This window comes from Microtus ochrogaster, unplaced genomic scaffold (genome assembly GCF_000317375.1).
Source record: "Microtus ochrogaster isolate Prairie Vole_2 unplaced genomic scaffold, MicOch1.0 UNK35, whole genome shotgun sequence".
Lineage (NCBI taxonomy): Eukaryota > Metazoa > Chordata > Mammalia > Rodentia > Cricetidae > Microtus > Microtus ochrogaster.
The window spans coordinates 123,225-146,107 of NW_004949133.1; the positions used below are offsets into that span (position 1 = coordinate 123,225).

At 41.6% G+C, this 22,883-nt stretch overlaps 1 protein-coding gene and 1 non-coding gene across 2 annotated transcripts in view; both read right to left on the bottom strand.

Moving 5' to 3' along the window:
* The window catches only part of Wdr64 (WD repeat domain 64), a 98,784-nt gene that overhangs the window by 15,889 nt on the left and 60,012 nt on the right, over nucleotides 1–22,883 (bottom strand). The window contains exons 13-23 of the mRNA XM_005368524.3: nucleotides 22,579–22,702; nucleotides 20,436–20,611; nucleotides 17,228–17,407; nucleotides 14,506–14,636; nucleotides 10,519–10,620; nucleotides 9,251–9,320; nucleotides 8,374–8,410; nucleotides 7,040–7,176; nucleotides 4,873–4,978; nucleotides 2,711–2,769; nucleotides 1,528–1,637 (exon numbers count right to left, since the gene is read on the bottom strand). Of these exons, the coding sequence (XP_005368581.1) occupies nucleotides 1,528–1,637; nucleotides 2,711–2,769; nucleotides 4,873–4,978; nucleotides 7,040–7,176; nucleotides 8,374–8,410; nucleotides 9,251–9,320; nucleotides 10,519–10,620; nucleotides 14,506–14,636; nucleotides 17,228–17,407; nucleotides 20,436–20,611; nucleotides 22,579–22,702 (1,232 nt within the window). The remainder of the gene's footprint in view (nucleotides 1–1,527; nucleotides 1,638–2,710; nucleotides 2,770–4,872; nucleotides 4,979–7,039; nucleotides 7,177–8,373; nucleotides 8,411–9,250; nucleotides 9,321–10,518; nucleotides 10,621–14,505; nucleotides 14,637–17,227; nucleotides 17,408–20,435; nucleotides 20,612–22,578; nucleotides 22,703–22,883) is intronic.
* On the bottom strand, nucleotides 1,244–1,426 carry LOC113458500. Its single transcript, XR_003378870.1, has one exon. It is a non-coding gene; the product is annotated as a U2 spliceosomal RNA (small nuclear RNA).

Sequence of the window (22,883 nt, forward strand, 5' to 3'; positions counted from 1 at the left end):
CCCATTGTCTCAGTGTGTGGGTGCACCCCTTGCGGTCCTGCGTTCCTTGCTCGTGCTCTCTCTCCTTCTGCTCCTGATTTGGACCTTGAGAATTATGTCTGGTCATTGCTACAATTTTAAAACACTTCATGTAGGCAGCAGTTTGTTTTCAGAAATGTCATGACATTTCCTTTCTTTTTCTTTATATATGTGTGTTTATTTTTAGTATTTTGTATTTTGGGTACATGTGCTTAGCATTGATTATAATTAATTAGTTAAGTTCAAGTAAGTAGGCTATGTAAAAAAAATCAATCACACTGAAATAAGTAGGCTACGCCCTTCTCTCACTATTGGGTGACCTTTTCTTTGGGTGGGTCTCTCTTCCCCTTCTACTCTTGTTTTTTCTGCCTCTTCTCCTTTCTTTCCTTTATTCCTCCCTTCCTTTCCTGCCCTCCTCACCTGCCCTCTCTTTGCCTCCTTTCTTTATCTTCTTTTCCTTCCTTCTTCTCTTACCCCTTTCTTTTCTGCTTGTCTTTCCTTCCTTCCCTCCCTCTATCCCTTCCTTCCCTCCTTCCTTCCCTCCATCTCTTCCTCCCTTCCTCCCTCCCTCCTTCCTTTCTTTATATCCTTCATTCCTTTTGTCGCCTCTCCTTTTATTTCCTTTCTCCTTCCTCTCCTGCTCACCTTTCTCCTCTATTTCTTCATTCCTCTCCTGCCTTCCTCTCCCTTCCTTTCTCTTTCTGACAAAGTTTCCCAGTCTGGCTCAAAATTTCTGAGTCCAAGAGATCCTCCTGCCTCTTTATCCCCCAAAGGGCCAAACTACTGGTGTGCCCCACTCCATCTAGCTACACACTCTTTCCTATGACCGTCTTTTAAACTTTTGATACCAAACCATCTTCTGTGGCTTTCCCCAGGTATGAGTCTAGTTCTCTGAGCTTTCTATCCTGCTCCAGTCTCTGAAAGAACCCTACAAAACCCAATCCACTGCAAATATTTGTCGTAACTTTTTTTAAAAGCAGTATTTCTTAATGAGTTTGTAAAACAACAAACATTGCAAAAAAAAAATGATTCTGAGACCCATGTCTCTGCCCTTTTTTTCGTAGAGGAGTATAGCAGAGCTCATTTCTCTGGATATAGAAAAAGAATCCAAGTCAGTGATGGTTTTCCCAAAGATTCTCTTTGTAACATTTTTGGTTTCCTTATAAATTTATTCTAATAAGTGTACCCAAACTGTGCTTTTCCTGAAACCACATGAAGGGGGTGTATCATTTATGTAGATGCTTTGACACTAGGTCCACATACCAAATAGGTGGAGCAAAGTCCAATCCCATTTTCCAGATCCCAAATTGATTTAATATATTGTCCTCAGAGGATAGAGAATGTATCAAATATTCAGCTGATAAGAATAGATACACATTTGATCTTAGCCAAAAGGTCAAGAAGTGATCCAAAGCACTGCATCTTAACCAAACACACAAGCATTAGCATCAATCTTACTCCTCTCACACTACAACCCCGACTTCCCAGGATGGACCTGTCTGGGCTTACCTCACTGAGCCATCAATGGAGGCAGTAAGCACCAGCTGCTTGTCTTCCACATAGATCACTTGAATAATTTCTAAAGAATGGGCACGCCAGGATAGCAGCTGCTTGAATTTCTAGACAGCAACAAGAAGACACATCTCTTGGAATGAATCAAAACACAATCTTAAGCAAAATCATTTCTCATTGAATAGCTATATTTATGAGTGGGTGGGATAGATGGTGACTGAGCCTCTGCTCTGATTACCTTTTCTCTTGCTTACGTAGATACCAAAAGCATCCCAGTTTTGGAGAATTATGACTCTGCTAATACCCCTGCTGGATAAAGCAGCTCATATTTTTATTAATGTCCTTAGTGGATGGTTGGGAGATACAGGGAAGACCATTAGGAGCAAAGGAAAGCAGATCCAGACGGTAAAGGTGAAGACCATTAGGAGTGAGGGAAAGCAGATCCAAAAGGTGAAGCCCAAGGGACTTTTTTAATTTGCAAATTGTACCTGGAGAAAGCATTGACTACATTCTTCTTTGCATGGGGTTTGAGGGTAAGAGGCATTTGCTGTAAGTAAATGCCAGGAAGAATAGGCATAGATTATTCTCCTTCAAAAGAAGTGAGAGGGTCAACTGATAGACCTGAAGAAGGCCAACCTTCTTTAACATTTGTCCTTAAGTTTGTAGTCTAAGGGGCTTCAGAAGACATTCCTACAGTTTGTTCTGCAGAAATATACTCTGTATGCTTCTCTCTATTTATCAAAGGACACACTAAGACATTTCCCCTGGGCCATCTACTCATGGTTATCTGTGTGACCAAAGTCCTGGAGCATGCACAAAGTCCTGTGCATCTCCTATTCCTTGAGACTTGAGTAGGGCTAAAAATAATTTCTTCTGAGATTCTTGGACTGCTGACTCAGTCTCCCATGTCTGTTCTTTAAAAGGCAGGCTAAAAGTCTGTACTCTCTTACTTCAAATTGTTTCATAGATGTTCAAGAACATTTGGTCACCCAAGGGTTTTTTTTCTCTGTCTTAAGACAGCACTCACCCAAGCAAAGGCTGGGGTCATGTAGCTTAAATTACAGCAGAATATATACCTGGAGTATAGGGGGCACTTGCAGTTCCATCATTTGTGTGTGTGCTTGAGGAAAATGTTAAAAAAAAAAAACATGAGTTGTTTGTGGAAAGCTAAGGTTCATACCTTTTCATCATGAGGTGGATCCAAGAAGGCACTAATACTGCAAAGGATAACATGTCCTTCTGTATAAAATTTAAACATTGGAGTCCTTAGTTAGATACTATATTCTTTAGTCAAACGCTCCCCGGAATGACAAGTCATTTTGATTCAGGGACTTAAATTAGTAGATACAATAGAATCTAAAAAGAAATTTGGGGTCTGGTGATATAGCTTGGTGGAAGACTTGCCTAGTCCGTAGAAATCCTGGGTTTCGTCCCTAGCACGGCATAAAACTGGGTGTGGTGGTATATCCATTATAACCCTAGTTCTCAAGAGGTAGAGGCACAATGACCAGAAGTAGAAGGTTATCCTTGGTTATATAGAAAGTCTGAGGCTATCCTGGGCTACATGAAATCCTATCTCAAATAAGAAAAGTAAGAAAAATGAACAGCAATACTAACTAAGATTGTTCCATAAAACAAAAGGTAGAAATGCTTCCAAGCTCTTTTTAATAAGCCAAGATTACCTTGATACAAAACTAGATAAAAATCCAACACAAAAAAGAATTATAGACCAATTTCCTTGATTAATATAAATGAAAAATTCTTGAAAAAAACTTGTGAACTGAATTCAGGAACACAGCCATCATACCATTAATATGACCAAGTTGGCCTTATTTTAGGGGTGGATTGATGGTTCAATGGAAGTAAGTCAAGGAATAATATTGGACTGCATAAATGGACTCAGGGACAGAAATCATATTATTTTAATTGATACAGAAAAGACCTTTGAGAAAAATACAGCATCCCTTTAAGATAAAATCCCTGGAGAGACTTGGGATAGAGAACGTATCTCAACATAATAAAACCTAATACATATGAAAACCAATAGCCATCATGATATTAAATGAGGAAAAAGTCAAAGCATTCCAACAAAGAAGATAAGAGTGATCACTTTAACCATTTCTATCCAATATAGTGCTTGAAGTCCTAGCTAGAGCAATAAGACAAGAGAAGAAAAATCAAAGGACTGTGAATAGCAAAACAAACCAGTTCATTTCTATGTATAGATGGTATGATATTATGCAAAAGAGATTCCCAAAATTCTATCAGAAACCTTCTAGAATTTCAGAAGAAGAAATTATCTGTAGGCTAGCCATGGTAACACACAATTTTATTCCCAGCAATCAGAAGGCAGAGGCAGGCTGATTTCTATGAATTCAAGGACATTCTAGGTCGACATAAGCAGTTCCAAGACAACCAAAGCTACATAGAAAGACCATGTCTTAAAAGACAAACAAAAATATACATTTACTTGGCCCAGACCCTTTGGGTGAAGGATAGAAACTTAGATCCTGCCCTGAGATAGAAGTATGCAGCCATTTGGCATTAGTTGATACACTGGGACATGCCAGCCATCAGTCTACAGCAGTGTCTAATATCAAGATCCTTTCTCAGTCTCCTGGAGGTCCAGCAGTGTTTTAGCATCTAAGCTGAGTCCTGAGGGCGTGCAATTCTGTAAGGTGAAGGACAAATTCATGGGCAATTTCACCTGTATTCAAAGGTTATCCATGCATGATGTGGGATTCCCCTCTGTATGCTATGAATACTATTGGTTTATAAAGCTTTCGACCAATGGCTTAACATAATATAGCTAGGCTGGAAAAGATATATAAAGAGAGTAAACAGAATCAGGAAGAAGCCATGTAGATGCCTGCAGGAGACAGACACACCTGAACCTTGCCAGTAAGCCAGAGCCACATGGTGATACACAGATAACTAGAAATGGGTTAATTTATGATGTAAGAGCTAGCGAATAAGAACCTAGAGCTAATAGGTCAAGCAGTGATTTAATTAATACAGTTTCTGTGTGACTATTTTGGGTCTGGGAAGCCAGCAATGAATGAGCAGCCTTCAACAACACATACAAGGAAATGCCTAGATAAGGACTCCTAATCCAGGCCCTGGAGGAACCATAAGGAGGACACATGCCACAAACAGAAAAGGTTAGGTCAGAGCTGGCCGATAACCATGGTGCTTTGTGTTCTCAGATCTCAAACTCTCTCACTTTGAATATACCTCAGAGACTTTCATTTATCCTGTAAATGTCACATGTGTTTCTCGGAGCCATTTTTATACCACACAGGTTCTTAAGATGCAGATTAACCTGACAGAAGAAGGACTTACCCACATTCGCAGCCAGCAGTGTCCGGCAGCACGAGTCAGTGTACAGTGATGTCAGAGAAATGGCAGAGTGCTTTGTGAAGGGCAGTATGTCTTTCAGGAGCTTCCCCTGAACAAAGGACAAGGCAAACAATGCTTCTTCTACGATAATGCATTCTATAAGATCGCAATATTAAAGTGGAATTTCACTCTACCTGAGAAGTCTCAATTTTTATCCCTGCTACTTAACAGGATTTTCTATTCTGTACTGAAAATAACATGCTGCTATCATTGAGGACTTATTACTTTGAAATGAATAGTATGGATAACTCAATGTATGGATTAGCTGTTTATTGAGTTCCTCTTTCCTTGGCGTTATCCATGGGTCTTTCACAGGATTCCCTGTGTGGGATTTCAGCTATATGGTCTCCCTTTACACAGGCATTCCCATCAGAGTCAAATGTAACTCCGTGGTTACAAGACATCTTTCAATAAGCATATATGTATGCCTACCAGGAAAACATAATTCTGACTATTGGAGCAATAATGGATTGCAAGAGATTCAAACCCAGATATAGTGCTTTTGATTGGTATAAGCTAGCCCTTGGAAGGACTTCCATATATGTTATCTCACTGGAGACTGGGAACAGAATCTGAATCAGCAGCTGTTTTCTAAGACTTGACTTGGATATCATCTGTTCTGTTTCTTGTTTTTATTCATCGCAGATAAAACGGCATTTTATTCCAAGATTATCCTAGAAGCAGTTTGTGTTTTCAAACCACGGGTGCCACCAAAGCCAGAACCCGTTGGCACACTGGGACTGAGCTGGCAGACAGCCTTGCTGCTTTGTGTTCTCAGATCAGGTGTGGGTCACACAACACTGTTGCTGTCTCCTGGGTTTTCCAGTAGAAAAAGCCTTATCACTGCATTCATGCCTTCTGTGTCTCCCAAGAGTTTCAGGGTCACAATGGGAAATCTATAGGTTCTCCTAGCGCCTCTTACTTTGAAGTCTTTTTTTAAAAATAAAATTATTAGTGTGTGTGAGTATGGGTGGGTACGCGCGTGCGTGTGTTGGGGTGCATGTGTGGAGGCCAGAGGACAACTTTGTGGAGCTGGTTCTCTCCTTCCACCCACACATGGGATTCTGGGATTGAACTTGGGGTTTGGAGCTTATGTGGCAACTTATTTTTTACCCTCTGAGCCATCTTGCTGGTCCCTAGTTTGTACTTTAATTTGGCATTACCCACCCTCCATCAAAAAATACTTGAAGCATCCTGGTAAATTAAGACTTCTGTTTTCACAGTAAAAAATTTAAGAACACTCAAAGTGATGCAATACCATCTTTCAATAATTTATATCATTAAAGTTTTATATTAGGATTCAGCCAGTAAAGGGGCTTGCTGCCTAGTCTGGCAACCTACATTTGATCCCTGGGACCTTCATGGTGGAAAAAATGGCTATCACAAGTTTTCTTCTGACTTTTCCATGACTGCTACGGCATGTATGCACCCACATGCACACACAGATATACATAAACACACGTGTGCGCACACACACAAAGATAAATAAAGATAACAAAAAGTATTTCATATACTATGTGTCAGTATTCTTATATTCTGTTTTATGGCATGAAAATATGAATGTGTAGGTGTTGCTCCTCAGGAACACCGTTCCCCCTATTTTGGGACAAGCTCTCCCCGTGGCCTGTAGCTGGCCAGCTAGGCTAGGATGACCTGCCAGCAAGCCCCAGGATCTGTTGATCCATCCTCCCCAGCACCGGGATTATGGGAGTGCTCTACCACACTTAGATTTTTTATGTGGATTCCAGGGGTTGATCTCAGGTCTCCAGTACTTTATTGACTAAGCCATCTCCCTAGCCTCTTAGATCATTTCATATTATCATTGAGGACATTCATTTAAATATCCAATAAAATATTATCATGACATTACAGCTCAGCTCGAAAGCTTTGAAACCCTTCTCAGTTTTGATGATCTAATCCTGAGTAGCAAAACCGGCCTGGTGTATAGCTTGGTAGTAGTCAAGTCAGTGAGCGAGATGAAAAACCATCTGTTTGGCTAGAATAGAGGAATGTTTGAAGTGGATGCCAGGCAGAAGAGGGCTGCAACGCATAGCTACCCACTTTGTCATCCCATTCCTTCTGAGTGCCAGCCAAGACCAAACTTCATTACCTCCAGCGTCCACAGGCGGAGATGCCCATCCTCATGGGCAGTGACCAGGATGGGAGGCTGTGCCTCCACGGCGCTAGAGGGGGTAGGCTGTTTTCTGCTCCCCGGCTGCTGCTCTCCCACTGTGTCTGCTTGCTCACCTGGTAGAGAAACTTATGAGCTCTGCTGGTATTTCTAATCCTTGGGGTTTCAAGTTTTATGAAACACCAAAGAAGAGACGGGTGGGAAAAGAGAAATATGGAATTTTCTCAATTTTTTTTCTTTAACTTAAGAGAATTTACAGGGAAGAAAATAGAAAGGCAATTGTAGAATGGAATCCTGGATGACTGGAAAAATATAAAAGACTTATTTGGGTGCCTAATGTAAAAAAAACTCTAGAAAATTCTGCACGTGGAGGCTAAACCTTATAAAAGTTTTGAAACATCTAGAATATCTTATAAAACTAGCATAAATTTTAGCAAAATGCATTGGACACTAAGAAGTTCAGTAATATTTTATATTTTAAAAACCTAGAGTTAGCAGCTGGTCGGTGGTGGTTGCGCCCCTTTAATCCCAGCACTCGGGAGGCAGAGACAGGCGGATCTCTGTGAGTTCAAGGCCAGCCTGGTCTACAAGAGCTAGTTCCAGGACAGGAACCAAAAGCTACGGAGAAACCCTGTCTTGAAAAACCCAAAAAAAAAAAAAAAACCCACTTAGAATTAGCATAAAAGGCAACATTTGTTTTTGTTCATGTTGAGAATGTTTCTGGACATGCCGTTCTTTTAAAATTAGCATATATTAAGTATTGATAATAACAGGTCTTATGAAAATCTCACCTATGTGTTGCATATGTATTAGTCATATTTACCCTGTATTACTCCTTCTCATCCCCTCTCACTTCCGTTGAGCCCCTTAAAATGCATCATTTTAATATTCTTCCCATTAGACCAACCTTTGGGGGTCACACATCAGATATCCCTCCTGCCTGTCAGATATTTACCTTGCGGTTCATAACAGTAGCAAATTTACAGTCATGAAGTAGCAACAAAATAATTTTATGGTTGGGGTCACCACACCATGAGGAACTGTATTAAAGGGTTACAGTGTTAGGAAAGTTGAGAACCACAGTGTTAAGACTATCTAGACCCCAAACACTTCAATACTCAGTTACAGAGAGGGCACATCAGGAATATTCTGTCTCACAAAGTCGCTGTTGCAGAGGAGCTAGCCTGAACTGTAGCTCCGGGGAAGAGCGCTGGCCCAGCTTGTGTGAGGTCCCAGGCATGATCCCCAGTGTCACAAAGCAAAACACAGACAGAATCAGCTGCTTAGTTCTAAAGGACAGAGCTGATACTGACCTTTGACCTCGGTGTCATGGATACTTTGTTTGCTTCCCTGAATGGAGAAGAGAGAGAAAACGTTTCTGTGACATTGCAAGCAGATGGGACCTATTAGATGGGCAGCTTCTGCAGAGTTGAGTTGACATTTCTCAGTACTAATGTTAAAAGTCATTTTACAATTATTTCTTTGAAATAAAGTATTGTAGAGATTTTCATAGTCATAAGCATTTCCTGGTTGGTGGCTTGCACTCGTGACTGGTTAAACCCACAGTGCATGCCCAGTTCTTGGTGCGTACTGTCTTTAATTCTACTGACAACCACACAGGTGTCTTTAGTCCCCCAATCTTACCCATAATGTAGCAGAAACTCAGCTTTAGTGACAAGGCTAGAAATCAGGCAGTGTACAGAGGACTCAGATTTAGGCATGGCTCTGCCTGACTTTTCTATCTATCTGTGTTGTTTTCTTTCTACCACATTAGCGCTTTCAAAATAACTTTTGCATGAAAATTTGACTTAATAAATTCTGATTAGAGAAGCACTCTGCAAAAATATGTAAAATTACAACTGAGAGGACAGAAGGCCACTGCATAATATTATGGGCTGTGATCTACTTATACCATATGTGAAATATGATAGCAGAGAAGAGAAGCTCAAAATACTGGGTTATTTTACAAGCTTAAAAACAATAGGTGTAACTTATTGATTCGCTTATTTATCATTGATCATGAATCAGTTGTTTACATATGTGAAGACCTTGAAAAGTAAAGAAAATCAATGTAGTCATTGATTTTTAGAGAAAACAAAGATTTTGCCTGTACACACAGATGTACTCCAAGAACCACTAGTTCTGAACCTCTGCTTCTAACAGGAAGATGCTTCTCTGCCGTGAGCTTACCTTGCTGCTCTGTGGACCCTTGCTTGAGTCACATTGGGTTGACGAGCAGATGGAATCCTGACTTGATCTCCTGCACAGGGATGGAGGAGACACAGGATAGAACATTCAGAAAACCCACAGAACTTGGAGTGCCCTCTGCTCCACTTTCAGGAGGTTATTTCCTTCTCATACCTGGAAATATCACACTCACGCATGAGGCCAGTCATACCTTACATCCAGTACAAAAAAAATGCTCCCTAGTCTGGTGTTACAGGAGAATTCTGGTGACCTCAGCATTGTCTCCCCAGGTTTGGCTTGTCTCACCTTTAACACCAGATTGAGACACTGAGGGTCAGAAACTGAAGTGCAGGCATGGGTGGCAGCAGGTGGAGACAAACCTGGCTAACTTCTTGCACTATGCTTCTGTTTTTGTTTTGTTTTGTTTCTTCTGGCTTGATTTTGTCTCTTCTACGTTTTGTGGCCATGGACTGAAAAGTAGCTTATGTACAAAGGACAGGCCCTGATAATATTCTCCAAAGCCTTTTGATGTAATTTTAAGACAATATATAGAGAAGGTGCTAGACCCCTACTCACCACCAAGTGAACCCTAACGATAGCACAGAAACCTTCAATTTCCCTCTAGAAATCTGTTTAACACTGTTGCTTATAAGGACAGACTCCTAAAGCAAATATAAGTACAAAATAGAAAAGAAGCGTATTAGTAATTTACCAAACAATGCTCTGCCCTTGATGGAGTGGTTGGAGATTACCCAGTTATACTGGATAGCATATGAAATCTGCAATGCTTTTCAGTTTGTTCCCTCCAAGACCTAAATTTTCTGCACACCTGTGGTGACTGTGTTAGGTTTTGCTAAAAGTCAGATCCAATGAGCATTTCCCATTTCTATTTCTGTTGTAAAGGGACATCGGAGAGCGACATGGTAAGGGTTTCCACAGTGCAGTGACATGGTAAGTGTCTACATAGTGAGGCTAACCTGGTAAGGGTCTACATAGTGAGGCTAACGTGGTAAGTGTCTACATAGTGAGGCTAACCTGGTAAGGGTCTACATAGTGAGACACATGTACTGAGGGTCCACACAGTCAGGTTGACATGGTAAGGGTCCACCCCACCAACATGTCAGACCCCTAAATACTGTGATAGTGAGGAAAGTTGAAACAAAGGGGTCATATTCCTTCAGCTGACCCTTCCTTAATGCTGGGATGTGGGCATCTCCTGTCACCTACCTGGGTTCCAGATAGCACTACGGGACCACGAGGGTCTGAGTTACCTTACACAGTCAGGAGGTCGGAAGAGGAACATTATGTCATTAATCCGGAATCGTTTGGGATCCAACTCAGGGTCAGTAGAGAAGCAGTCCTCGGGCCGGTATCTGAAAACAAGCATGGCCTTGCCTAGTCAATGGCAGGAACCGTGAAACTCCTCACACTGTCCTAAATCCCTTGCAGATCTAGTGACTTAGAATGTTAACATTTTGTGCTGGGTGGTGGTGGCAGCATACACCTTAAATCCCAGCTCTTGAGAGGGAGAGACAGGTGGATCTCTATGAGTTCAAGGCCAACCTGGTCTACAGGGTGAGTTCCAGGACAGCCTGGGCTACACAGGGAAAACCCATCTCAAAAAACAAACAAAAAACGTTATCATTGCACAGAAAGTAAAAGCCTGGGAGTGGGCCTAGTCCAGAATTGCCTCTTTATTAAGGCTTTGTAGAATCACATGATTATCAGATGAGCTACAAGTCTTTAATCCAATTAACTGGACAGATTTCCTATCTATAGGTCAGAGTGTTGCAGCCTGTAGATGGACCATTTGGACATATTGTACAGTTTAAACAGCAGAATTCTACTCCGACCATATAAAAGCCTAGATTTTGGTGCAATGTGGTACCTAGCCACAGGATCATAAAACTGAGTGGACAAGAGCAAATAATCCAGAGATTACCCTGCTCCCGCCGCTCTTGTTTCTCAGGGACCCAGATCCAATGGGACTTTCCAGGTAGTGTCTTGGGAATAGAACAATAGTCTTTTACTAACCACACTCCACTCTAGGATGTATCTCTTAACTATCACTTTATATCCCTTAGGGCAAACTGATATCTTAGCAACATGCCCCTTTGATTTAAGAAAATTACATCTGCCTATTTGAGGTGATGAATGATTGCTAAAATTTGGATCTGAAACATCCTGCAAGGACCCATATTTTAAAGGCTTGCTCCCCAGATCAGTGCCCTTGGAAGGTGTTGAGCTTTTAAGGGATGGGGTGTAGTGAGAAGTTTTCTAGTCCTTTGGAAAGCAGTTCCTTGAGAGACCAGGCACCCTCTCTTTCTTTTGTACTCTCTCACTATGAGATGCTGTATCACTCATTCCTATTCTGATCTGATCTGATCTGATCTGATCTGATCTGATCTGATCTGATCTCACAGGCCCAAAGCAATGGGGTCAATTGTTCACTTGAACCTCTGAAACCATGAGTCAAAACAAACCTTTGCCTTTATTGTCTTAGATATTTGTTACAATAGCAGAAAAGGAGATTAACACAATGGTGCAGAAGTCTTGTATGGATGGGACCAAGATCAAAAAAGAAGTTTATGAATTTGATTACTTTTTTAGCTCAATACTTTTAGGTATATTTGGTCATCAATCAATCATGAAAGACATTTGTAATTAGCAAGAAACATTATTAAGTTTGAACCCCCAAATCATGGTGTTCTTGAAAGGGAACGGCTTTTTTCTCTTTGGTGAAGGAGTCAGACAAAATGAGGTATATTAATAAATAACTGGTTGGAGGGATGGCTCAATGGTTAAGAGCACTGGTTGTTCTTGTGGTGGATCTGGGTTTAACTGCTAACACACACATGGCAACTCACAACTGACTGTACCTCCAGTTCTAGGGGCCCTGACACTGTCTCCTGGCCTCTGTAGACACTAGATATACATACAGACAAACCACTGATCCATATAAAATTACTTAATAAATAATATAGTGGAAATGGCCTCTACCATAAATATAAAAATAATGTTCACTTTTGTAACTGGTAAAGCTGGAAATATATTACCTTACACAGTTCTGAAATAAACTGTGTCTTCCTTTTCCAAAAGACTCCAATGATTGTAAATTTTTTAAAAAAGGTTCTATGTGTAAGTGTGTATGTAGATGTCCAGTGGCCAAAGAACAACCTCTGTGTTGTTTGCCTGGTACAGGACCCACTGTTAGTGCAACAGTATCTTTCATTGGCCTAGAACTTGTCAAGTAGGCTTCGATGGCTGGTAGCTAGCAAGCCCCAGGGATCCTCCTGTCCCTACTTCACCAGTGCCGGAGTTATGAGTATGTGTCATGACCATCACCTGGCTTTTACACCCTTAGGTTCAGGAATTAAATTCAGGTCTTTGTGCTAGAAATGCAAGTACTTTCCTCACTGAACTATCTCCCAGGACTCTACTTTTTTTTCAAGTCAGGGTTTCTTTATAGCTTTGGAGCCTGTACTGGAACTAGCTCTTGTAGACCAGACTGGCCTTGAACTCACAGAGATCCTCCTGCCTCTGTCTCCTGAATTCTGGGATTAAAGGCGTGCACCACCACTGCCCTGCTGACCCTACTGTTTTAAAATAGTTATCTGCCTATAGAAAAGGGACATGATGTAAGACCTACCACTGTTGCGTTCTTTTATTGAGTACTTGCTTTGCATGTATGCCTTGGAAAAATGTCTGGTTCTTAAGCAAGAAGAACTGCTACCTTGAAACTGGAAATAGTTCAGGACAGCTGGCCCCTCTTTTTATGGTGGCATTAGCACATATGTTTTTCATCTATCTTCTTCTCAAGAGTGAGTCAGATACAAACTGACACCTTCAATGTGAGCACTGTTCATAAGAATGTGAGGAACTGTACAGTGTGTGTCGACATACGTATCAGATGACAAGTATACAATACAGAAAAAAAGCCCAAGGACAAGCACTGAATGTTAGGATGGGGCCAACCTTTGGTGAAAAGGGGTACGGTTCAGGTACATCAGTAGTGGATGATGCCCTCTAACTAGTGGTGGAGATTTCTTATGCGTTTTCCTCTTTTCCCTTTTCATTTTCCATTGTTTCCATTCTACACCCCTCTTCTCCAAGCTAAACTTGATCTTATTTTTGTTTATTAAGATTATTGACCATTTTGTTTCTGAAAATAAGTCCCGTGATTAAAGGGTGCCCATACGAGGTCCCAGTACACACCTTTTAAGTACACAAGTGGAGACAGCCTGTTACAGTTCAGCCATACAGATGATACGTTATGTTAGTTCCTTTCAACCAATGTCAGGAACACTCAGAGGTGGTTAATTGGGGAGAGTAAACATGCCAGTCGTGGTCCAGAGCATCTCAACAGAACTGGTTGAGAACCAGGATGCACTTGTGACATTGGCCCTTGCTACAGTCATCATGTAATAAATTGGATATGCTGATGTGAAGGAGAAGGGAAAGCCCTCGAGCTTGCCTGTCACCATTTGTCTTTCATAGGTGAGTAAACACTGGGGCACTAGGAATAGAGAGGGAGAAGAAGCTTGAGGGAGGGGCAGGTCATGAATTGTGAAGCTTGACATGAATGGCAAATGATCAGATGGGATATGCCAGTAGATGATTGGATATGTGTACTAAAGCTTGTGGCTATTGGTGTGTCAAGTTATTACACATTTTAAATATTTGTTGGGGATAGAGAGAGGACTCCGTGGTTAAGAGTATTGGCTGCTCTTTTGGAAGACCCAGGTTTGATTTCTAGTATCGACAGGATGATTCAACCATTTCAGGGGATTCAATGTCCTCTTCTGGCTCCAGGCATCCATATACATAAAATGAAATTTTAAAAATTAAAAGCATTTATTGAAGTCATAAATTTAAACATGGAAATACCATATACTTATGCAAAGGAGAAAGCTTTTGGGTATACAAATGTTTAAGGTGTTTTTTTTTTCTTTTTTCTTTTCAAGACAGGGTTTCTCTGTGGTTTTGGAGCCTGTCCTGGAACTAGCTCTGTAGACCAGTCTGGTCTCTAACTCACACAGATCCGCCTGCCTCTGCCTCCCGAGGGCTGGGATTAAAGGCGTGCGCCACCATCGCCCAGCTTTTAAGATGTTTTTTGTGTAATTATGGAACTTAGACACTCAGAACACAGTGTACTTATAAACATAACCTCCAGGAAAGTCCTTCCTTGAAGGCATTACTTGCTATTTAGACTCTTATGCAGTAAAACTCCTATTATTTAGGGCAAAGTCAACACTTACATTTCTTTGACAGTAGCTGTTACAAAATTCCATAAGATAATCATGCCATTTAAGGTTCCACAAGCTATCAGATTGTATCCCTCTACTTGAAACAAATCAATGCAGTTCACCTCCACGTCAACGGCAGGATTCTGAAGAAAAAGGACACAGATGCAGACTGGTGGGAATGCAACGTCAGCCTAATTCCAATGTTATACAGGCACACTATAATTGTAATCAACTGGAAGCAGCGTAGTAGTATGTTCAAAGTCATTGAGCATGAATTTACCACCCCCCCCCCATTGCCTTTAGCATTAGAAAAGTTAGCTTAGATAATTCATTGGAACAACAAAAACATTCTTCCCTTCTCTTCTGGCCCCTTTTCATTTAGCCTTACTCTGCTTTACCAGCCATTAAAGGATTTCTAGTTCTTTCTGTATTTCCTTCAGTCTTCTTGGGGGAAAAAGAACAGTTCACATTAGCTGTCTCCACTAACACGCCCGTCTCTCACTCCACAAGCCTGTCTTTGCGGAAGTCGTTTCTACGTATTGCCAGTTAGTTATGTTCTTCTTTGTAGGTATCTTACCTTGGATATTTTCTGAGCATCTTAGGTTCTTGGAATAGAGAATCAAATATGATGTCTGTGGTCTGAAATATGTATGAGAATTTAAAGCACCCAGATGAAGCGTAAATTACCAAGCAATCTCAAAATGCCATGGTGAGGACACGAAAGGCTATCCATTTAGTCATGTCTCCAGCCTCACTTCTGCTGTACTTTCCTGATTTATCATCTAAAGTGATCGCTTTTCAATTCTTTGTCACCTGTGCAATTTCTTGACATGGTTCCAACTCACTGTGCACTCATCTTTCTGCTGTTATTGGCTATGCACAATGTTTCATACAGCATATACATATGTCCAAACCTGTTTCAAATGACAGAGTTGGAAGAGATAGGCTAGACTCCCTCTCCAAAATATGAAGAATTGTGTGTATTAATTTCAAAGCCCTTTAATCTAATAATAAAATCTTTTATTGAAACTACCAATGCAGTCCAAGTTCAGTCAGTGCTATGCTGACATTTGCTTCAATATGAGAAAAAACAATATCCAATATCTTTTCTATATTAAAATGATCCAATAGACAGTTTTCAAATTCTTTAAGACAAGAATTTGTCTTCACAATTTTCTTGTGAGTTACATCACAGTTATTTCACTAGTGATAAGTGAGAGCCTGAAGGCTTCCTTTGATTGCTTCTTCTACAGCCTGCAGTCTTCTTGTAGGCTTTGGTATCTGACCATTGTTCCCTGAGAAAGCTGAGATGTTGAGGCACTTCAAGTTCATATTAGAAATAAAGTTAGTGAAGAGGCATTTAAAACAATCAAAGGCTTAAATATTTTTAAGAACAAACAAACAAACATATAAATTGACATCCTTCTTATTTCCCTATCCTCAGTCTCAACCAAAGACCCTGGCTATTCATCATGTATGTACATGCAAGCATGTCACAGAACTAACTTTCTGAAGAGACTCTATCAAGTTGTGTATTTCAATATCTATAGATACTCATAAGATATTTTGAATGGTCTCTGCGCTCTAGCAGTTATGCCTGTTTTAGTGGTTACACACAAACATCCTGAGACAGTTCTGTGGTAGCAAAGGGATATGGGGCTGATATGTATCATGATACGGTCATATCTCAAAAAATAGCTATATGAGGGCAACAACACACATATATAATGGGAGCCACTGTTGTAAACGTGGAAAATAGATTTATTTTGGAAAGAATCAGGTAGGTGTTCACATGACAGGTGCCTGGGGTGATGGTGATAATCTACGTATTGACAGAGATTGGGGTTGTGCAAAGTTCTGAGTGGGCAGGGAAGGGGCTCACAAGCCCTCACCCCTAATTAAGGATTAATGGACAAGAAGTCATTGTTTTTCACTGCTGAGTAGTACTCTAATATGTATATATTCCATACTTTCTTCATCTATTCTTCCATTGAAGGGCATCTCAGTTGTTTCTAGGTTCTGGCTATTACAAACAATGCTGCTATGAACATAGTTGAGCATATACTTTTGTTGTATGATAGGGCATCTCTTGGGTATATTCCTAAGAGTGGTATTGCTGGGTCCAGGGGAAGGTTGATCCCGAATTTCCTGAGAAACCGCCACACTGCTTTCCAAAGTGGTTGCACAAGTTTGCATTCCCACCAGCAATGGATGAATGTTCCCCTTTCTCCACAACCTCTCCAGCAAAGGCTATCATTGATGTTTTTTATTTTAGCCATTCTGGATGGAGGTGGGTGGTCCTTGGACTTCCCACAGGGCAGGGAACCCTGATTGCTCTTTGGGCTGACAAGGGAGGGGGACTTAATCTGGGGAGGGGGGAGGGAAATGGGAGGCGGTGGCGGGGAGGAGGCAGAAATCTTTAATAAATAAAAAAAAAGGATTAATGGACAGTTGATGGCTTCTTGGAGAAGAAGGAGAAACAATTTTCTTTAAAGGCATAGCTCTTGGTAGGTAAACCATGCTTCTGCTGATGGCCCCATACCCAGAAGTATATGAACATCACAAATTGGGAGTCTATGGATTATTAAATTTAAAAAAAGACACAAAGTTAGGGCATATAGAGGTAGGGGTGGATCCCAGAGGAGTTAAGAAGAGGAGCAGGGATGAATATGATCAAAATACATCGTATGGAACTTTCAGCGAAAATATTTTTTTAAAAAGAATCAGAACATACATTACTAGTTTGTTGAGTGAAGCTTTTCTGGACGATTAACTCAACATCTGGGAAAGGAATGGCCATCGCCCTTTCTTTAGCTGACACCTTCAGATGTACAATATGGCTTCCATACTGTAGGTAAGGCATGGCATCAGGCAGCTCCCATATCACCATGAGGAAGAGGTCATCCTCTTTTCCCTGGAGCCGAAGAAATTTAGTAAGTGAAAAAGAAAATTCAATGTATCATTTCCGTTGAGCTGTTCTTAAATAAAGCAAACGCAGAAGGGTACCCAGTCATCCTGCATCATCAGCTCTCAAGCTCTGGCTTCTCACTCACAATATCATTTTCTTTGCGTCTCACTCCTTATAGTAACCAGAAATCTGTTATCTGTCATGGAAGTTTTATTATCTCTACATGCACATGCTTTAATCCATCTCGGCACCTGCTGGTTAGCTGGATGTCAGATTGACACAAGCTAGACACCGTTTAGAAGAGTGAACTTCATTAAGAAAATGTCCCCACCAGATTGGCCTGGAGAAACACTTGCAGGGAATTTTCTTTACTGATGATTGATGTGGGAAAAACCCAAGCAACTGTGAGTGGTGCCACCCCTGGGCTGCTGCATCCAGAAGAAACCGTACTGAGCAAGCAGTCAGCAGAGTCTGCCTGTGGCCATTGCAGTTCATGCTTTGAGCTCCTGCCCTGACTTACTTCAACAACAGACTACAGGCTGTTAAGATACAATGACTCCTTCCATCCACAAGTTCATTTTTTTAAAAAATTTTTGCTTGTGTTTTAACAAGGCAATAGAAAGCCTTACTAAGGCAATATGATATTGCCTTTCTACCTTTATTCATTCATTTTCTTTCTATTTTCATATGTATGTTGTGCTTATATGTGTGCTTGCATGTTTGCTCTGTATATGTGTGTATGAACACATGGAATCTCTCAATCAGATCCACACATGAATGTGAGATTGAGATAGGAGGGATGTACCTTATAGTTTTATTTGCTTTTGTATTATGATCATTTATTCTATATAGTTTTTCTTAGTCATTATTGTTAGTGATATTGCTAAGTTTTTACTTCGGTATGGGCATAACAACCCAAAATTTTAAGGCTGGTCCTTTTGCTAAAAGAACAGGGACCCTTCTAAAATGAAAAGTGGCTATGGTGGGGCAGAGATTAGTGCTGGGGAGTGAAGACAGTGATTTGCACCTCTAGTTCTTGAGTGATCTAAGTCTGGGGGATAGATTCATGTTTTCATTGACTTCAACTGGTGGATGGATAAAAGCTCTTGCATTATTTAAAGCCTTTGGATTCTGGTTCTGAAGCTTCTATTTTTCTTTTCTCTGTTTCTCTCTCCTCTCTCTCCCTCTCTCTCCCTCTCTCTCTCTCTCTCTCTCTCTCTCTCTCTCTCTCTCTCCAAGCTTAGTTTAATGTTCTGCGCCGAAGACCAGAATAACCAATGTGTAAGTGTCTAGGGCAGAAACCAAAACATTTTCGATATGTAATGGTCTCATGTATCCTGTCTGATCCTGAACTCACTATGCAGCCAAGGATGATCTCGAACTTCTGCTTCCACTTCCCAAATGTAAGAACTGCATGTGTGTACCACCATGCCCAGCTTATGTGGTGCTAGATATCAAACCTAGAGCTTCGTGCATGCTTAAGGCGAGGACTCTACCAACCCAGTGGCATCCCAAGTACAGAATCATGACTCATTTTGCAGCCTTTCAAGTACAGTGAGCATAGCTTGATTACAGCAACTTCCAGAGGCAAGTGACATTGTGTTTTATGTGGACTGCCAAGGCATTCTTCCTCCAGTCACATTTTGGGCTATGCAGACAATAAGGGAGGAATCTCCTGACTGGGGAAGATGTCCCCTCCTCACTCTCAGCTAAAAGGATTAGCCATCCCAGTCGATGTTTGTACTTCATCTGCAATCCTCTTCAAGACTTATTTTCTGATCTTAGCTTCCAGAGGAGAGCAACAAAGGCAATGTTAGTCCTTGAGGTCTAGCTGACTGGGTGAGGGCCATGCAGCCAAGATAATTATGTTGGCTTCTTTTTAAATTTGAAGAAGGCATTAGTATTCCTAGGTGGTAATAGATTCACAGAAAAATAAATTATCCTATCTCAAACCTCCCCTGAACAGCCCTGAGCAGATTGCACCATTAACCTTAAAATAATGACTTTGTAAGTCATTTTGGTGAGGAATTGAAAAAGTGACTTGAGCATCTTTGAATGCTTGATGGGCCACAAGGGACAGAATCTGCTGGGGAGCCTTCTTGAGGAGTCAAGAATTATTGCCGAGGTAGGGTGTGAGCAATGTTAGCAGTGGTAGAGAGATGTGTGTCAGCTCAACATTTCTGACACCAATTTTAGGGGATCCCTAATGATGCCAAAGCAGGAATGTGACGGGTGGGATGCTGGGCCTGGGGAGCTGTGATTTTTCAATTTGCTTGGACTTGAGCAAAGCTGGTTACTAGCATCACAGGAAAGTTAGCTGAGAAGCATAACCATCAACCGACTGGAGAGAGGGGAGCTGAATGGGGCTGGAGATGTAGCTCAGTTTGTAGATTACTTGACTAATATGCTTAAAGCCATAGACTCAATTCCCAGGATCACATAGACTGAGCAAGGGGGCACAATGAGTGTGGTTGTTGTAATAGGAGCAGCAGGCTACATTTTTGGCACCCGGCCGCCTGCACGGCTAGCTTTATACCCAAAATAATTACACAGAAACTGTATTCTTTTAAACACTGCCTGGCCCATTAGTTTCAGCCTCTTATTGGCTAGCTTTTACATATTGACCTAACCCATTTTTAATAATCTGTATAGCCCACGAGGTGGCTTACCAGGGAAGATCTTAACCTACATCTGTCTGGAGTGGGAGAATCATGGCAACTCCTGAATCTGCTTCTTTCTCCCAGCATTCTGTTCTGTTTTCTCCGCCTACCTAAGGGTTGGCCTATCAAATGGGCCTAGATAGTTTCTTTATTAATAAGAAATCACTTCCACATCATGTGGTGGTGTCTGCATTTGGGAAATGGAGATAGGAGAATCAAGAGTTTAATATCAGGCTGGGCTACATGAAACCATAGAGAGAGAGAGAGACAGAGACAGAGAGAGGCACACAGAGAGAGGTAGAGAAATGATGATCACCATTGGATTTCCCCCAAGAAGACTGTCTGCAGAACAAGCATGGAAGTGGGATTCAAACCTGGATCATCTTGATAGTCCCGTTGCGCTCCAAGGCGAGGACGAGGTGCTGGTGCTTCACCTGGGCCTTGAGGAAAAACAGGCGCAGCAGCCCGTGTTCCTCCTCTGCCCAGTCTTTCCCTTCTGGCAGCATTTTCATCTCCTGCCCACTGCCAAAGTCCCAGATCTTAGCTGTTCCTGAGGGCATGGAGGAAAGGCTTTGTGGGCAAGATGGTGTGCAGACAACCTGGCTCTTAACTCGGGGGACACTGATCCTGTTGAAATGCATGCTGTATTTATTTCCTGCTAAGACCGACTGCTGAGTCTCCCCAGTCTTTCCTTGCATGGTTTGTCACAGGCTGATTAAAGTGAGCAGAACAGGATGGCGTCTTGAAAGCAATGGATGTCTGCATTGGTTTGGATGAGTGTTCCCCAAAGCTTTGAGTGTTGAAGGTTTGGTTTCCATCTCGGCACTATTAATGGAACCTTCAGAAGGTGGGAATGAGGTCCCAGGCTCATCTATGGGGTCTCTTAATCTTTATGCCTGAAAACTTATGTCCATGCATTCTATCAGCTGGCTTGTGAGGAAGCATTTATTTTACAAATCTACCTGAGAATAAATACATTCTGGGTAGTGAATGGTCCCATACACTGTCTAATCTAGAGCAAGTAGATATTTCATAGGCATCCAGAAGAAGATGAGGTAGGAAGGTGGAGGGGCAGAGTTTGGCTTTCTACTCAGTCTCTGCTTCTCCCCTAAGTCCAACATCTCTCCATGACTGTCTTCAGCACTAACACTGTTGGGCATGCAATGATTTGACTTGCCCCTCTGCCAGGCTGCCTCCATCATTTATTTGCTCATTACCAATATCAGACATTAATTATACCCATGATGCCCTGCAGTGACAAGAACTACCTAGTATACCTTGCACAGTGGCAAGAACTACATGAGGGCAGGAGAGTCAGCCCTGTCCCTTTGCTGCTTACTACACACAATGAGATAGCCTGGGCAGTGCTGGAGAGCTCGCTCTGGTGCTAAGGATGAAGGAGAGCTGGTGGGCTGACCAACCAAGCAACCACCCAGACCCAGAATCAGGGCTATAAGTTGGCCCATACAATCATCCACCCCATTTATGATATGTGGGAGCACAGAAGGGGATTGTCCTGCAGACCCAAAGTTACAGGGTCTCCATGACATAGGACAACAGGATACCCCAAAGTAGCCCCAGTGAGGGTCCAGTATTGATGATGCAGCAAAAACAAACAAACAAACAAACAAAAAAACCAAAAAACAGAGACCTCAAGCCAGACCAGTGACTCAATGCAATGAACACTTGTAATTAACAATACATGAACTAAAATTATATGGATGTCATGAGTGCCTGTGGCATGGTAAGGTTGCTTTCCTCTGCATCGCTCCGTAGGGAAGAACACTGTCCCTGTGCATTGTATGCCAATGCATTCCCTCACCTTGATGATGCACTCATGATTGCATTCCCGTTGTGTTTTCTGCTGTTCACATTTTCAAATATCTGACTTTCATATCAGGTGCCCACTCATTCCATCAACTGGTTCATGAGGAAGCATTTACTTATCAAGTGTGCCCCAGAATAAATAGATTCTGCATAGTGCATGCAGCTGGTCACTCTGTCTACTCTAAGGCAAGTGGATTTTTTGTGGATGCTCAGAACAAGATGCAGTGAAAAGATGAGGCAGTGTGCAGTTCCTACAAGTGCTCCACAGAGGAAAAAATATGAAACACAACCACGCCTAAGCCCCAAAGTCCCTCAAGTTCGATGTGCCTTCCTAGAGCCTAGGCATAGAAGTGTATCCAGTATAGAACTCTATTTTTTTTCAGTTGGCTTACAGAGTAGTGGGTTTCATCATGGTGTTTCCATACACATGGATCATTATGTGAAAGGCTTTGGCACACAGTTGCAGCAGCCACGTGAACAGAATGTAAACTTCCGAGTTTGTTGATTATGTCTATATCCAGACATTAGTGGCCGTGAAATAGACTTGATTTTCACCCAGGCCGTGCTATCTCTCTGGAATGTCTGTATGTCAGCCTAATTCACACTGAGCCTTAAACCCCCTAAACTTAGGAATTCCTGCACAAATTCTCAGGATACCCTGAGATATCATATTCTGAACACTAGGCTCACCATTATATGCTCCTGTGGCAAAAATAAATCCACTTTCATCAATAGCCGCACAGGTTAGTTCAACATTGAAGCCATGAGGGTCTAGAATTTGGTATATTTGGAGGCCCGTCTCAAGTTCCCATACCTATAGAAGAATAAAACATCAGTAAAACCCAGGTATTCCCTACATCTGCCCTTCATTTCTGAGCAGAGTTTTTACCACTGTCAAAGTTTTCAAATTACTTCTCTCCACACCTTCCCCAGCACCCCGCCCACACACATATACCCTTTCCAAACAAACTAATAAAGAAATAAAATATGGTTAA